Genomic DNA, 15,431 nt, shown 5'->3' with positions numbered 1-15,431 from the left:
AGACTAGTGATTTTTTTTTTTTTTTTTTGGTTTTTGGCTCACACCCGGCAGTGCTCAGGAGTTACTCCTGGCTGTCTGCTCAGAAATAGCTCCTAGCAGGCACGGGGGACCATATGGGACACCGGGATTCGAACCAACCACCTTTGGTCCGGAATCAGCTGCTTGCAAGGCAAACACCGCTGTGCTATCTCTCTGGGCCCCCAGACTAGTGATTTCTAAAACTGTTAGTATCTGCATAGAGTCTAAGTGTCTGAATATTCAGTAACTTAACTACTACCTGTCTGACAGGTTAATTTTTAGATTTTGATGCCATTCATGATGAGTCAGTGAATTTTTCTATGTATTTTGGCCAACTTTTGTAAATATACCTGTAGGGCAAACGAGGGATTTATTCCATCAAATTCAGTCTTATATTAGAATATTCAATATAGTCTCACTCATCTATGGGTTTTAAGAAAAATTAAAGACATTGTTATAATGCCCAGAGACAATAGAGATGAGGGCTGGAAGGACTGGCTCAAAATATGAAGCTCACCACAAAGAGTGGTGTGTGCAGTTAGGGAAATAACTACACCAACAACTATCATGACAATCTTAATGAGTGAGAGATGTAGAATGCCTGTCTCAATACAGGCAGGGGTGGGGGAGAAGGGAGGAGACATTGGTGATGGGAATGTTACATTGGTGAAGGGTGGTGTTCTGTTTATGACTGGCACAGAGCGGTAAGGCGTCTCAGTTGCCGGCTCTAACCTAGGACAGACCGCGGTTCAGTCTCAAGGCATCCCATATGGTTCCCCCAAGCCAGGAGCAATTTCTCAGGATTAACCCCTGTTTCACCGGGTGTGGCCCCCCAAACAAAAAACAAACAAAAAAAAAAGGATTTTTTTGGGGTGGGGTTCAGGTCCACACCTGGCAGAGCTCAGGGATTACTTCTGGCTCTGTGTTTAGAAATTACTCCTTACAGGCTCGAGAGACCATATGATATGTGAGGGATTGAACCCAGGTTGGCTGCATGCAAGGCAAATGCCCTACATGCTCTGCCGCTGTGTTACCTGTGTTACCTCTTCAGCACCAAGTGCCCTACTTCTTTTTTTCTTTTTTTGGTTTTTCGGGCCACACCCGTTTGATGCTCAGGGGTTACTCCTGGCTAAGCGCTCAGAAATTGCCCCTGGCTTGGGGGGACCATATGGGACGCTGGGGGATCAAACCGAGGTCCTTCCTTGGCTAGCGCTTGCAAAGCAGACACCTTACCTCTAGCGCCACCTCGCTGGCCCCTCCAAAATGAAAATTTTCCCTTCCTTCAATCCACATTCCTGAGAATGGCACAGGAAATGGGAAATGCTGTTCAGGGTGAGACTAGTTTTATTACTTTAAAAATAAAAACAAAATTTCCCTGCAGCTTGATTGTATTTTAGGTAACATGGTTATAACAGTGTTAATGTTTATAATTTGTTTTTAGTTTTTGTTTGGTGTTTAAACCATACTGGGTAGTGCTCAGGGGTTGCTCTTGGAACCCTGTGGTTCCAGGAATTGAACTCATAATGCCTGTATGCAAAGGTTACACTTTAGCCAGTTGAGCTATGTCCAGGCCCTATCACGGTTACAGTAGTGTTAATGTTTATGGTTTGCTTTTCTTTTTTGGGGAGCTACACCAGGTGGTGCTTAGGAGTCGTTCCTGGTCATGCTTGGAGGTTCAGGTGATGTTGGGGATTGAACCCAGGCCTGTGTTCAATGATTCGGCTCAGCCTAATGACTTGTCTCTCTGGCTCATGTATATGATTTTGATATACAAAGTTACTGCACAGTTACTGCCCACCCAAGAAACTGAGACCCTCCACCAACCAATTTCTTTATTTTTATTTTTATTTTTTTGGGTCACAGCCCGCAGCGGTCAGGGGTTACTCCTGGCTCTACGCTCAGAAATCGCTCCTGGCAGGCTCGGGGGACCATTTGGGATGCCAGGATTCTAACCACCGTCCTTCTGCTTGCAAGGCAAACACTCCACCTCCATGCTATCTCTCCAGCCCACCACCAACCACTTTCTTTAACTAAGAATTCATCCATTTCTTCTGGGTTCTCCACTTTAGTGGCAAAGTTGTTTTCAGTAATCTCTTATGATTGCTAACATTTCTGAGATATCTGTTGTGATTTCCTTTCATCTCTGTTCCAATAGGCTTTTCTATTTTATTTCTTTATCTTTGTGAAGGGTTGTCAGTCTTGTAATGAACTTCTGGTTTCATTTTACCCTTAGTGTACTGGTTTCTTGTTCCCATACTACTGGTTTCTATCTTAAGTTTTATTATTTCCTTCCTTCTTTTTACTGTGGGATTCCTTTATCCTTTTGTGGATAGTTGACTTACTTGAGCCTTTTCTTGTTTATTGATGTGAGACTATAATGCTATGAATGCCCCCTTTAAATCCTATCTTTGCTCTGTCCTATAGATTCTTTGTTCTTTGTTGAAAGATAATTAAGTAATTAAGTTTTTGTTTTTGGGCCACATCCAGGGGCACTCAGGAGTTTTTGAGTGACACCAGCAGTCCTCAGGGCTTATTCCTGCCTTTGTGCTCAGGGATCACTCCTGGTGGGATTGGGGTCCATATAAGATACTGGGGATTGAACCTAGACAGCCTGCATATAAGGCAAGTGCCCTCTACCTGCTGCATTATTTCTTTGGCTCCAACTTTGTATCTTTTGATGGGGGAGTTCAGTCCACTGACATTTAAATAATAGAATTTATTTATTTATTTTTGCTTTTGGAACCATACCAGGTGATGTTCAAGTTTTATTCCTGGCTCTGCATTCAGAAATAGCTCCTGGTAGCCTCCTGCATCATTTTGTTCTCTTCATTACTTTCTTTAAACTCATTTATTATTTATTTTTCCTTTATATATGTGTGTTATATATTAATATATATGAATATATATTTATAAGGATATATAAATATATATTGTTTTTGCTTTCTTCTCCTCCTTAACTTCAAACCTACAAAAAAAAGTCTTGCCCGGGATTAAAGATTAAAGCTCAAGTCAAAACCAGGGCACAGAGATGATGGAGCCTGACTCTCTCACCCCCAAATAGCACCATTTCTTTTTGCAAAGGCACATTAAAAAGGGGGAAATTTTATGTATAGAAACAAGCTCTTATCTACTAGGGATAAGAACACATACATTTTACAATACAGGGACACCTCCCACCTTGAACATATGTCATGTGGTCCCAACTTAGACTCCTTGTGATTAGACAGTGACTTTCCAACCCTGAACTCTAGATTTCAGACATAGAACTGACACAGTTCTCCACATCAGCTCCAGGAACCAAACTCCCTCTGGGGCATTCTTAATACTGCTCTGACACCAACAGTGCCAGTTTTGATAAGACATCCTGACAATGAGTAACAGCTTGGTCTAAGAGCAGATTGTCTTCTTTTTTTTTTTTGGTTTTTGGTTTTTGGGTCACACCCGGCAGAGCTCAGGGCTTACTCCTGACTGTACGCTCAGAAATTGTTCCTGGCAGGCTTGGGGGACCATATGGGATGCTGGGATTCAAACAACTTGCCTCCATGCTATCTCTCCGGCCCCCCCAGAGCAGATTGTCTTACCTCACCACCTAACAATAAGATGACATCTGAAGGCACACCATCCTTTGATCTGTGCAAAAGCCAAGATTGCTAACTTCAGAAGACTGACTGGCAACCATGACTGGGCAGAACCTATCCTGGGATCATAAAAAAAAGTCCCTAGTTTAGGCTTTGGCCTACAATCTGTACAACAACCAAGATCTCTAATTCCAGAGGACTGACTGGAACTGCAACTGAGCAGAACTTCTGGAAACATAATGAAAGACTATCCTAGGCTTCACCCTAGGATTGGTGCAAAAACCAAGACCACCAACTACAGAAGACTGATTAAAACAACAGTGATGGAACAGAACTTCTAGAACCATCAAGAAAGACTCCATCCTAGGCTCCATCCTATGACCTGTGTAAATACCAAGATGTCTAGTTGTACAGAGGCCTAATTTTATCACCCATTACTGAGCAGAAAGTTTCCAGACACCACAAAAGGACATAGGGGAGAGTAAAAGAGTATGTATGGAGCCTGTATTTATTCTCATGACAGTATGCTTCAAGGGCAGAGAAACCCTTTATCTCTGGTCCAAAGCCATCGACAATAGAATTGATACTCAATCTACAACAAGCTAGACACAGAGGGACCACTTATACTAGCAGCCGGGGGTGGGGGGGGGTAAAGGAGGGAAAGGGGGGTATGGGATGCATGCTGGGAATAGGGATGGAGGGAAGACAACATTGGTGGTGGAAATGCCCCTGATTCAATGTCACTATATACCTAAAATATTATTGTGAAAGATTTGTAATCCACTTTGGTCAAAATAAAAATTATTAAAAAAAAAAAAAAAAAAAGGGCCGGGAAGGTGGTGCTACAGGTTAGGTGTCTGCCTTGCAAGCGGATGGACCGCGGTTCGATCCCCCGGTGTCCCATATGGTCCCCCCAAGCCAGCGGTGATTTCTGAGTGCATAGCCAGGAGTAACCCCTGAGCGTCAAACGGGTTTGGCCCAAAAACCAAAAAGAAAAAAAAAGAAATAGCTCCTGGCAGGCTCAGGGGATTGAACCTGGGTTCATCCCGGGTTGGCACCATACAAGGTAAATGCCATACCACTGTGCTATCACTCTAACCCCTAATGACTATTATTATTTTTAGAAGGGCTCAGGATCGAACTCGAGTTGACTGCATGCAATGCAAGCATCGTTACCTTGTTTTCTATCACTATAGTTTTTTAAATTTAATTTAATTTTGTTTTGTTAGTTTAGTTAATTTTGTAATTATTCAAAAAAGTAATTTTCAATTACTTTTAATTTTTTCAGTGGAGGGATTTAAAGTATATCTGAAGGGACTTACAGCCTGGTAGTGCTCAATCAGCCATAATTGATATAATTTTAAATACTTGCATGATATTAGGAACATTTCTTTTGCCTGTACACAATATTTTTTGTTGTTGTTGTTTGATTTTGGGTCACACTGGCAGTGCTCAGTGGTTACTCCTGGCTCTACGCTCAGAAATTGCTCCCAGTAGGCTTGGGGGACCATATGGAATACTGGGATTCGAACCACCATCCTTCTGCATGCAAGGCAAACACCCTGCTTCAATGCTATCTGCCCAGCCCTACACAATATTCTTTTAGTTTGATTTTCCTGAATAATTGATTTCCTTTCTGTTTTAGCTTTTCTTTTGCTATATGTATCGGTATTTGTATACAAGTGAATTGAAGATGGTTTAGAGTTTGTGCAAAAGTTTGCTCTTCTAAAATTATTTGAAGCAGGGGCTGGAGCACTGGTGCAAGTGGAAAGGCCTTGCACGTGGCTAATTTAGGAAGGACCGTGGTTCGATCCCCCGGCGTCCCATATAGTCCCAAGCCAGGAACAATTTCTGAGCGCATAGCCAGGTGCGCTCATAACCTGAGTGTCATCGGGTGTGGCCCAAAAACCAAAAAAAAAATTATTTGAAGCAATGTTTGTCTATCTGATCTTTATTTTTATTTCCCTCTTTCAGTAGAGGCTATATTTGGGTCTTCTTAAAAGTATAGGTCAGTGGGGCCGGAGAGATAGCATGGAGGTAAGGCGTTTGCCTTTCATGCAGGAGGTCATCAGTTCGATCCTGGCGTCCCATATGATCCCCCGTGCCTGCCAGGACCAATTTCTGAGCCTGGAGCCAGGAATAACCCCTGAGCACTGCCGGGTGTGACCCAAAAACCACACACACACACACACACACACACACACACACACACACACACACACACACACAAAAGCATAGGTCAGTGACTCAGATGTCATCACTTGTCAGTCCAGACTCTTGGATAGCTATATTTGGTAGAACTCAACCATATTTTGTAAGGGTATAGAAATTGTAGGGGGAATACTGTGATTGCACTGGTGTTGAATACATGAAAGGCAAGAGCTTCACTTCTTTTAATTTTGGTTTATGTGCTACACCCAGAGGTGCTCAGGGATTATTCCTGGCCCTGTGCTCGGAAATCACTCGTGGCAGGCTTGGGGGGGGGGACCATATGGGATGCTGGGGAAAGGACATGGGTCATCTGTGTGCAAGGCAAATGTCCTACCCACTGTACTATTGATGGGGCCCAAACTTTACTTCTGAATATTGTTCAGATTCTGAGAATTATTGTTAGGTTGTCTCTAGTATTTAAAGTCAAACTTTGAAGTGAAAATGTATTTATTCTCTTTGCCTCTTAATGACTTCATAACATTCAAAAAGTTGCAAAACAGAACCAGCATATACCAAGAAGTGTGACAACCTTATGAAATAATGTGGTTTTACTTACAGTTAGGTTATACAAGGGAATTTTCCAGGAACTTGTTCTTTGGTGCAGTTTATTTTCCAAAGACTAATATTTACTCACTGTTTTATTTATTTTTTTATTTATTATTATTATTCTATTTGTTTTTTTTTTTTTTTGCCACACCCCATGACACTCAGGGGTTACTCCTGGGTATGCGCTCAGAAATTGCTCTTGGCTTGGGGGACCATATGGGACACCGGGGGATCAAACCTTGGTCCGTCCTAGGCTAGGCGTAAGGCTTGTGCCACTGCTCCAGCCCCAATTTGGGGGGGGGGTTGGGCCACACCTGGTGATGCTCAGGGGTTACTCCTGGTTATGCACTCAGAAATTGCTCCTGGCTTGGGCACCATATGGGACGCTGGGACTAGCTTGTGCGACGCCTTAAGGGTTATGACACAACTCCGGTCCCAATTTTTTGTTTGTTTTTGGGCCACATCCGGTGACTCTCAAGGGTTTACTCCTGGCTATGTGCTCAGAAATAGCTCCTGGCTCAGGGACCATATGGGACGCCTGCGATAAAACCGTGGTCCGTCCTAGGTCAGCCATGTTCAAGGTAAATGCCCTACCACTGTGCCACTGGTTCTCTGGCCCCTTACCCATTGTTTTAAGTATTCAGTTTTGTTAAAAAAAAATCCTTACTTATTTTTTCTTTTTGGGGGGTTATGATCTGCATACCTTGTGGTACTTAGGGCATTTCTCCTCTGTGCTCAGGGTGATCTTAGGAAGTGCTTAGATGACTATATGGGATGCTGGAATTTGAACTTGGGTCAACTGTGTGCTAAGCAAGCACCCTCTTTGCTTTACTGTTTCTCCAGCCTCTAAGTTTTTTTTGGAAAAAAAAAAAAAAGAGACCATTTTGATATTTTCCTCCCTCAAGGTTTTTGTTTTTTGTCCGCTTTTTTTAGTTTGGGGGTCACACCTGGAAGTGTTCAGGGTTTACTCCTGGCTGTGCTCAGGGGACCATATAGGATGTCAGCAGCATGCATGACAAACACTCTACCTAATGTACTATAGACCAGCCCTTCCTCGTGTTTTTTAGATTTAAGGTGGAGAGCAAGCCATATGTACCATGGTTTTACTTGTGCGGACAGTGAACTTACTTTATTCCTTCTCTCAGCAAACACAATTTCATCTTGGGTGTTCATAGCTATCTAACTAGTTCCTTAAGCCATGTAAAATTGATTTGGAAAATGCATCTGATTTTTCTTTTTTTTTTTTTTTTTTTTTTTTTTTTTTTTTGGTTTTTGGGTCACACCTGGCAGTGCTCAGGGGTTATTCCTGGCTCCAGGCTCAGAAATTGCTCCTGGCAGGCACAGGGGACCATATGGGGCGCCGGGATTCGAACCGATGACCTCCTGCATGAAAGGCAAACGCCTTACCTCCATGCTATCTCTCCGGCCCGCATCTGATTTTTCTTGTGGAACTCTTCGTGCTTGTTTAGAACCCAGGGCACAAAATTACAGTCATCATTGCCTTGTTATTTTCAGATAGAGTTCTATTCCCTAGGCTTTCTAATACTGTAGTGAATTTGGAGGTAAAGTTTTTTTTTGGTGTGGAGCTGGTTTGGAACATCACTGGTCCAAACTGGGTACAGTGATGCTCAGGGGTCCAGGATCACTTTCAGTGGTGCTTCAGATCATTGTTCTTGAGCCTCTTTATGCAAAACAAATGCTCTAGCTTTGTGAACTACTTTTCTAGCTTTGGAAAGAAGCACTTATGATCTGTAGAGACAGAGACATTCATGTTGAAGAACCAGAAGAATCTGTTTTTTTTTTTCTTCCGGCCACACCCGTTTGACGCTCAGGGGTTACTCCTGGCTAAGCGCTCAGAAATTGCCCCTATTACTGTGCTATCACTCAGGTCCTCAAAATGTCAGTGTATTTTGTAATGGAAAATAAACCTAAGATTAAGCTTTTTCTTTTTAGGCATATGGATCAGGCTGTGATATCGTTATTTTGGCCAGTGACTTTGAATGTGTACAAATTATTCCTGGTGCTAAGCATGGAAACATCCAAGTGAGCTGCGTGGAGTGTTCACACCAACATGGAAGGGTAATGGGTTCAGTTCCTTTATTAAATAGCATCTCTAAATATATTAGACAGTATAATAATATATATATATATATATATATATATTTCTATACACCTATGGCCATGAATTTCTTTAATAACATACCTTGCTTATATGGTTATGGACTAATGTTGATAACAGGTTATTTGTAGATTTTAAAGAGCCATTTACATGATAAAGTGACACTTAATATTTCTACAGATGCATATTGCCTAGAAAGATCTGTATGTCTTGTGACCCTGTGCATAAAAGTAAACATTTTCATCTTTTTAATTGATAGTTTTATCATTTCAAAATGATAAAAATTTTGTCAAGAAACTGCAAGTTATAAATATAAGTTTATGTTATAAATTTATAAATGTATAAATAAATATAAGTATATATTTATAAATATATATTTATATAGCAGTTACATATCATATAACAGTTACTTGTAAAATTTCTATTAATGATCTTTTTGTTGTTGTTTTTAGAATTATTGCAAAAATGTCTTTTTTTGTTTGTTTTTTTGGGTCACACCGGCAGTGCTCAGGAGTTATTCCTGGCTCTATGCTCAGAAATTGCTCCTAGAAGGCTCGGGGGACCATATGGGATGCCGGGATTCGAACTACCGACCTTCTGCATGGAAGACAAACGCCTTACCTCCATGCTATCTCTCCAGCCCCTCAACTTTATATTTTAAAATATGTAGTTAATTTGATAATTTTTTTTCCTAAATAGTAATTCTTTTTATTTTTAGATCGCAGCTTCATATGGTAATGCTGTTTGTATTTTTGAACCCTTGGGCATTAATTCTCATAAGAGAAACTGTGTAAGTATCTAATTATAGTAGAGAACTTTTAAACTTGTAATTTGAGAATCCATTTGACACCTGATGGTTGTATGGAATATTATAAAGTTGATCTGATAGTTTGTGGTAAGACCTTTTAGGAATTGTGTTTTTAAATATTGCTAATTGAGATTTACCTATTTAATGAACATCTGTTCTAGTTGAACTACTGTTATTTCTCACGTATATTACTAGACTGGTCTCCATCTGATATGTTTTCTATTTTCTACTCCATAGTCTGTTCACAACAGAGTAAATCATAATACTTCTCTCATTAAAATATTATAATTGGGGCCAGAACAATAGTACAGTGGGTAATATAGTGGTAGTATACTGCCTTGCCTTGTTTGATTCCTGGCATCCCATATGGTCCCTGGTCCCTGTAGCCCACCAGGTGTGATCCTGGAGAACAGAGCCAGGATTAATCCATGGGTACTTCTTAGGTTTGTCCCCCAAACCAAATAAAATTTCTGTAATGGGGCTAGAAAGATAGGATTTGCCTTGCATGAGGCTGACATAGGTATGATTCCCAGAACTGTGTTTGGTATCCTGAGTACCATCAGGAGTGTGATACCTGTGCACAGAACCAGGAGTAGGAGTAGTGCCTGAGCATTACTGAGTGTGGCCCCAAAACAAATGCTATTTGCTAGGTGCCTGCCCTTCCCTGTTCCTACCCCTCTCCCCACCCAGTAGTTGAGTGGTAGAGTGCATATTTATTTATTTATTTATTTATTTATTTATTTATTTATTTATTTATTTATTTATTTATTTATTTTTAACCCTGGCGGTGCTCAGGGGTTACTCCTAGCTCTACGCTCAGAAATTGCTCTTGGCAGGCTCAAGGGACCATATGCAATACCGGGATTTGAACCACTTTCCTTTTGAATGCAAGCAAATGCCTTACTCCATGCCCCTAGAGTGCATATTTTTGCACATCTGAGGTCCTGCATTTGATAACATCATAAAAACAAAATAAACCAAAAATGCCATTTCTTCCTCCTTTATTTCTAACCTCTTTCCTCTATTTTTATCTTTTCGCTATTTAAAACTATTCTCAAAACTTTTAACAAGACCTTACTTATCTTATTGTTTTTACTCTTTAGAACCTAAGTACTTAGATCAATTTCTGCCTACATTAAGATAAGGTGATGCGTTTCATTTGTCCACTTTTGATGGTGTAGGTAGGTCCTACTATATATTTGTTGGAAATAAGGAATAGGAATTTAAATAAACTCAGTGATCAACCAAATACTTTAGGATATCACATTGACAACCATTTAGGTTCTTTCTTTTACTTTTTTTTGTTTTGTTTGTTTTTTGGGGCCACACCCAGTGGCATTCAGGAGTTACTCCTGGCTCGCTGCTCAGAAATTGCTCTTGGCAGCACAGGGAACCATATGGGATGCCGGGATTCGAACCTGGGTTGACCACTTGCAAGGTAAACAATTTACCGCTGTGCTATCTCTCTGGCTCCTTCGATTTTTTTTTACTCCCCTTAAAAGATTAATACTTCATGCATCCTAAAACTCCCTTATCACTTGCCATTATAGTCAAAACTGGCAATGTGAAATTTGAATGCCACAAGTAACATGTACTAGTATTTAAAATTTTTTTTCTTGGGACTGGAGACCCCAAGATCAATGAGGTTCATTATCTGGCCCTGCCAACAATGATGGCTGAGTATAGAGCCGTGAATAAGCCCTGAGCACAGTAGATATGGCCAACATTTTTTGTTTGTTTGTTTTGTTTTTGGGTCATACCCAGCAGCCCTCAGAGGTTACTCCTGGCTCTATGCTCAGAAATTGCTCCAGGCAGGCTCAGGGGACCATATGGGATTCTGGGATTTGAACCACCGACCTTCTGCATGCAAGACAAACGCCTTACCTCCATGCTATCTAAATGTCTTTAAATATAGCAGAACAAATGCTCTTAATATTTCTGTTATACATGTGCTTCCATTTTTTTATATTCTCCCCAAATCATAGAGTCTTGGACAGGAGAGATAGTGAAGAGATAAGACCTTTCCTTGAGCATAGACAACGTAGGCATTTTTTGTTTTTGTGTCACATCCCCAGTGCTCAGGGACTACTATTGGTGGTGTTTAAAGATTCGAGCCCAGGTTGGGTACATGCAGGGCAGGCACCAGACCTGCTGTAATATCTCTACAACTCCTGGCATAGGCTTTTGTTAGCACCACATATGGTCCTTTGAGCACCATGAGAAGTGATCCTGGGCATAGCATTTGCATATGACCAATAAAACCAAAAACCAAATGAAAACAAAACAAAAAACTAGCTAACAACCCAACAACCTCAGAGAACAAACATCTTTTCTCTGAGAGTTTTATAAAGTAGATACCAAGTATTAGAGTGCTTTGGAGTCACTTAGAACTGGTTTTTAATGATGGTTCATGGATTGGTCCATTATGCAGAAATTTTCTCCCACTTTGTGGAAAGTTAATTGGAAAGTTAATTAATGCTTAATTTGGGCATATATATATATATATATATATATATATATATATATATGGCATTAACTTTTGTGAACTGGCAGTTGAATACCGCTGACCTAGAGCACATTTAAAATTTCAGATTTTAGGCCTTACAAAATTTCTACATGTAGCTGTTTCATAACCTATATATTCTAAATGAAAGACTTTCTGGACTGATTTAGTTGTAATTCTAAAAAAGACCTATTGACCAGTATTCTAAATATTACTGTGACCTATTTTTTGGTTAGGAATAGTAGGATTTGGACAATAGTATCTTTCCTGATTAAAAAATATAGAAATATTTTTGTATAACAAAACTCAGGTCTTACAACTATATTTCTAAATTCTGTCTTTAGTCATGGAATCTTGAATAAATTACTGTTAAGTATATGTGTGTGTATTTATTTATTTTGATTTTGTGGATAGTTTAGACCATACGCTGATTCCTGGGGCACATAGGTGTCATGTGGTACCATGGGTCAAACCTGGTACTTTGGCATGCAAATGATGTGCTCCAGTTTTTCACTATTATCCTTGAATTCTTGATTTTTTTCTTCTTGAATATTTTTACTTTTGTGTGTTTTTTGGGTCACTTAGAAGCTACTCCCTGGCTCTGTGCCTAGAGGTTGCTTAGGTGACCATGCAGTACTGGGAATTAAACCCAGGCCTTCTACACATAAAGCATGTACTCTGACTACTTGCTTCCCGTACCCTTTGTTTAATCTTGTTTTTGTTTTTGGGGCCACACCCAACAGTACTCAGGGGTCACTCCTGGCTCTGCACTCAAAAATTATTCCTGGCGATGCTTGGAGGACCATACGAGATGCTGGGGATAGAACCTGGGTTGGCCACTTATAAGGCAAATGCCCTACCCACTGTACTATCCTTCTGGCCCCCCTATCCTTTGGTCCTGGATCGGCTGCTTGCAAGGCAAAAGCTACTGTGCTATCTCTCTAGCCCCTCTTTTTTCTATTTTTCTTTTTGGTTGTTGGCTCACACCCGGCAGTGCTCAGGGGTTACTCCTGGCTCTATGCTCAGAAATAGCTCCTGGCAGGCACAGGGACCATATTGGATGCCAGGATTCGAACCAACCACCTTAGGTCCTGGATTGGCTGCTTGCAAGGCAAACATCGCTGTGCTATCTCTCTGGCCCCCAGGTCTTTTACTTTTAAATGTTCTTTTCTGTCTTTTAATATGACATTAATGAGAGAAGGATGACCATTATCAAATAAATATAGGTCATTTGCTGGTTGTATATATGGCTTTGTTCCAGTGTGTTGGTTGTTTTTTTTTTTTTTTTTTTTTTTGGGGGGTGGGGGAGTGTATCTGGCCTCATTTTAGACAGTAAGCCTGAAATTTGCACTTGAAACTTTTCCTGAACAAACCATTGAACCAATGGCCTGTGTGTTGGTCATTGGGAGTTTTTTTTTTTTTCCAGGTTTGGGTCATATTTGTTGTATTAAATAATTAACGATGGGGCTGGATGGTGATGGATGGAGGCCTTTGTGCTTAGGCCCCAGCCACGTGGCTTCATCCCCCATTCAGCCGGCTGGTCCCAGGCCCAGGTGAAAGGCGAAAATCAGACTCATCCAGAGACAGGCATCAGGAACCATTAACTTTATTCATGCCCTATTCACCACATGTGTGTGGCCTATCTCATAACCTTTTAAGCATTCAGCCATTCTAGGCTACCCTGCGTCTAAACCCTTTCAGCCATCTTCCCTTTGGCCTCCATCCTGGTCCAAGACCAGAAACAGACCCCAAACCCAGCGAGCTCAGCAGGGCCGAAAAGGCCGACTCCCCTGGCTCCAGGGTTTATCTACCTATTCCAAGACCCCTCCCAGGAATGGGCCGGGTCTTGCAGGTAAGGTCACACCTAATATCCGGTTCCCAAGACCCCTCCCAGAAATGGGTGGGTCTCAGGTCGCTACACGTAAATCCAGGGTGGAGTAACAATATTCAGCGGTGCTCAGGTGTTACTCCTGGCTCTTTACTCAGAAATCACACCTGGCAGGCTCAGGGACCATATGGGATGCTGGGATTTGAACCTGGATCCTTCCTGTGTTGGCCGCCTGCAAGGCAAATGCCTTACCTCTGTGCTGTTGCTCAGGCCTCATTGGGAGTTCTTGCTCTTTAAGAGGTCTATTTATTTATTTTTGTTTTGTCTTTTTTATTTTTAATTTTTAAAAAAATAATATCTTTATTTAAGCACCATGGTTACAAACATGTTCTAATTTGGGTTTCAGTCATAAAATGTACACCTCCCCCCTGTACTTTAACTTAAAAAAATTTTTTTGGCCAAACTTGGCAATGTTCAGGACTTATTCCTGGCTCTCTGCTTAGGCGTTACTCCTGGTAGGGCTGTAGGGATCATATAGGATGATGGGGATTGAACCCGGATTAGCTTTGTGCAAGACAAACACCCTACCCACCATCCTATATAATGGGGAGGTGTAGTGTAATAGGAATGTCAAACGTAGGAGGAAGTTAGAGTAATTAGTCTTACCCCTTTTTATTATTATTTTTTGGTCACACCCGGCCATGCTCAGGGGTTACTCATGGCTCTGTGCTCAGAAATCACTCATGGCAGGTACGGGACCACATGGGATGCTGGGAATCAAACTGGTCTGTCTTGGGTTGTCTGCGTGCAAGACAAATGCCCCACTGCTGTGCTATTGCTCTGGTCCGGGGTAATAAATTTTGTAATGGTAGAATGTTAAAAGTGCTCTGTGTGCTGCCTTTGTAGCAGAGGTGGCATTTTACTGTAGGACAGGAAAGGAGGTAAGGATAAGAATATCTTTATATTTGTGTACTGCTAAGAAATGTTATAATGTACTACAATCTGGGGACTTGTGGACAAAGTAATTGTACATGGGTTCTGCCTTATTTTTCTTTTTTTTTTTTTTTTTGGTTTTTTTTTTTTTTGGGGGGCCACACCCTGTGACGCTCAGGGGTTACTCCTGGCTATGCGCTCAGAAGTTGCTCCTGGCTTCTTGGGGGACCATATGGGACGCCGGGGGATCGAACCGCGGTCCGCCCTAGGCTAGCGCAGGTAAGGCAGGCACCTTACCTCCAGCGCCACCGCCCGGCCCCTGCCTTATTTTTCTTAATGTTCTTTGATTGTAAGTTCAATATTTAGGCGTCATCAAGGGGATTTCTTCTGAGATCTCTGTTTATGGGCGATTGTCCTTCCACTGTAACTTTACCTTGTCCTCTTTGCATCATTGTTCTCATAATTAAAAATAAAAAATTAAAAAAGAAGTAAAATAAAAGAATATGTTTATAGACTTGGGAAAGGCCCATGGAACATTCTTTGTCATGGTCTACTGCTTCATAGGAAAGGTTGAATTTAGTAAGCCAAATCTTGGAAAGTTACTGTTAAAACAGTATTCTGAAAATTTCAGTCAGCTATTTTAGTCTTTGTTTCATAAGCTCTGAAGTTAAAGAAAATGATAAAATGATAATGTTTACAGATAATATTTTAAAAACTTCTCCTTTTCCTCTACATGTTTCTGCAACTCAAGTGTCAATGGCTCAAATCTGGACAGTTTTTTTTGAGTTCCGTGACATACAATTTAGCATGGGACCCTCAAGGTACGTGATTCCCAGTGTTAGTCTTCTGTAGTAGAAAAATGATCAGTAATATTTTGCTCATGAATG

The 15,431-nt window shown here is 41.0% G+C and overlaps 1 protein-coding gene across 2 annotated transcripts in view; it reads left to right on the top strand.

The window, feature by feature from the left end:
* DMXL2 (Dmx like 2) overlaps window positions 1-15,431 on the top strand; it is a 199,217-nt gene that overhangs the window by 33,057 nt on the left and 150,729 nt on the right. For both annotated transcript variants that reach the window (XM_049777555.1, XM_049777558.1), the window contains exons 2-4: window positions 8,307-8,432; window positions 9,191-9,262; window positions 15,296-15,365. In XM_049777555.1, the coding sequence (XP_049633512.1) occupies window positions 8,307-8,432; window positions 9,191-9,262; window positions 15,296-15,365 (268 nt within the window). The remainder of the gene's footprint in view (window positions 1-8,306; window positions 8,433-9,190; window positions 9,263-15,295; window positions 15,366-15,431) is intronic.

Source organism: Suncus etruscus, chromosome 1 (genome assembly GCF_024139225.1).
Source record: "Suncus etruscus isolate mSunEtr1 chromosome 1, mSunEtr1.pri.cur, whole genome shotgun sequence".
In the NCBI taxonomy this organism is placed as follows: domain Eukaryota; kingdom Metazoa; phylum Chordata; class Mammalia; order Eulipotyphla; family Soricidae; genus Suncus; species Suncus etruscus.
This window is presented reverse-complemented; position numbering and strand designations above follow the sequence as displayed.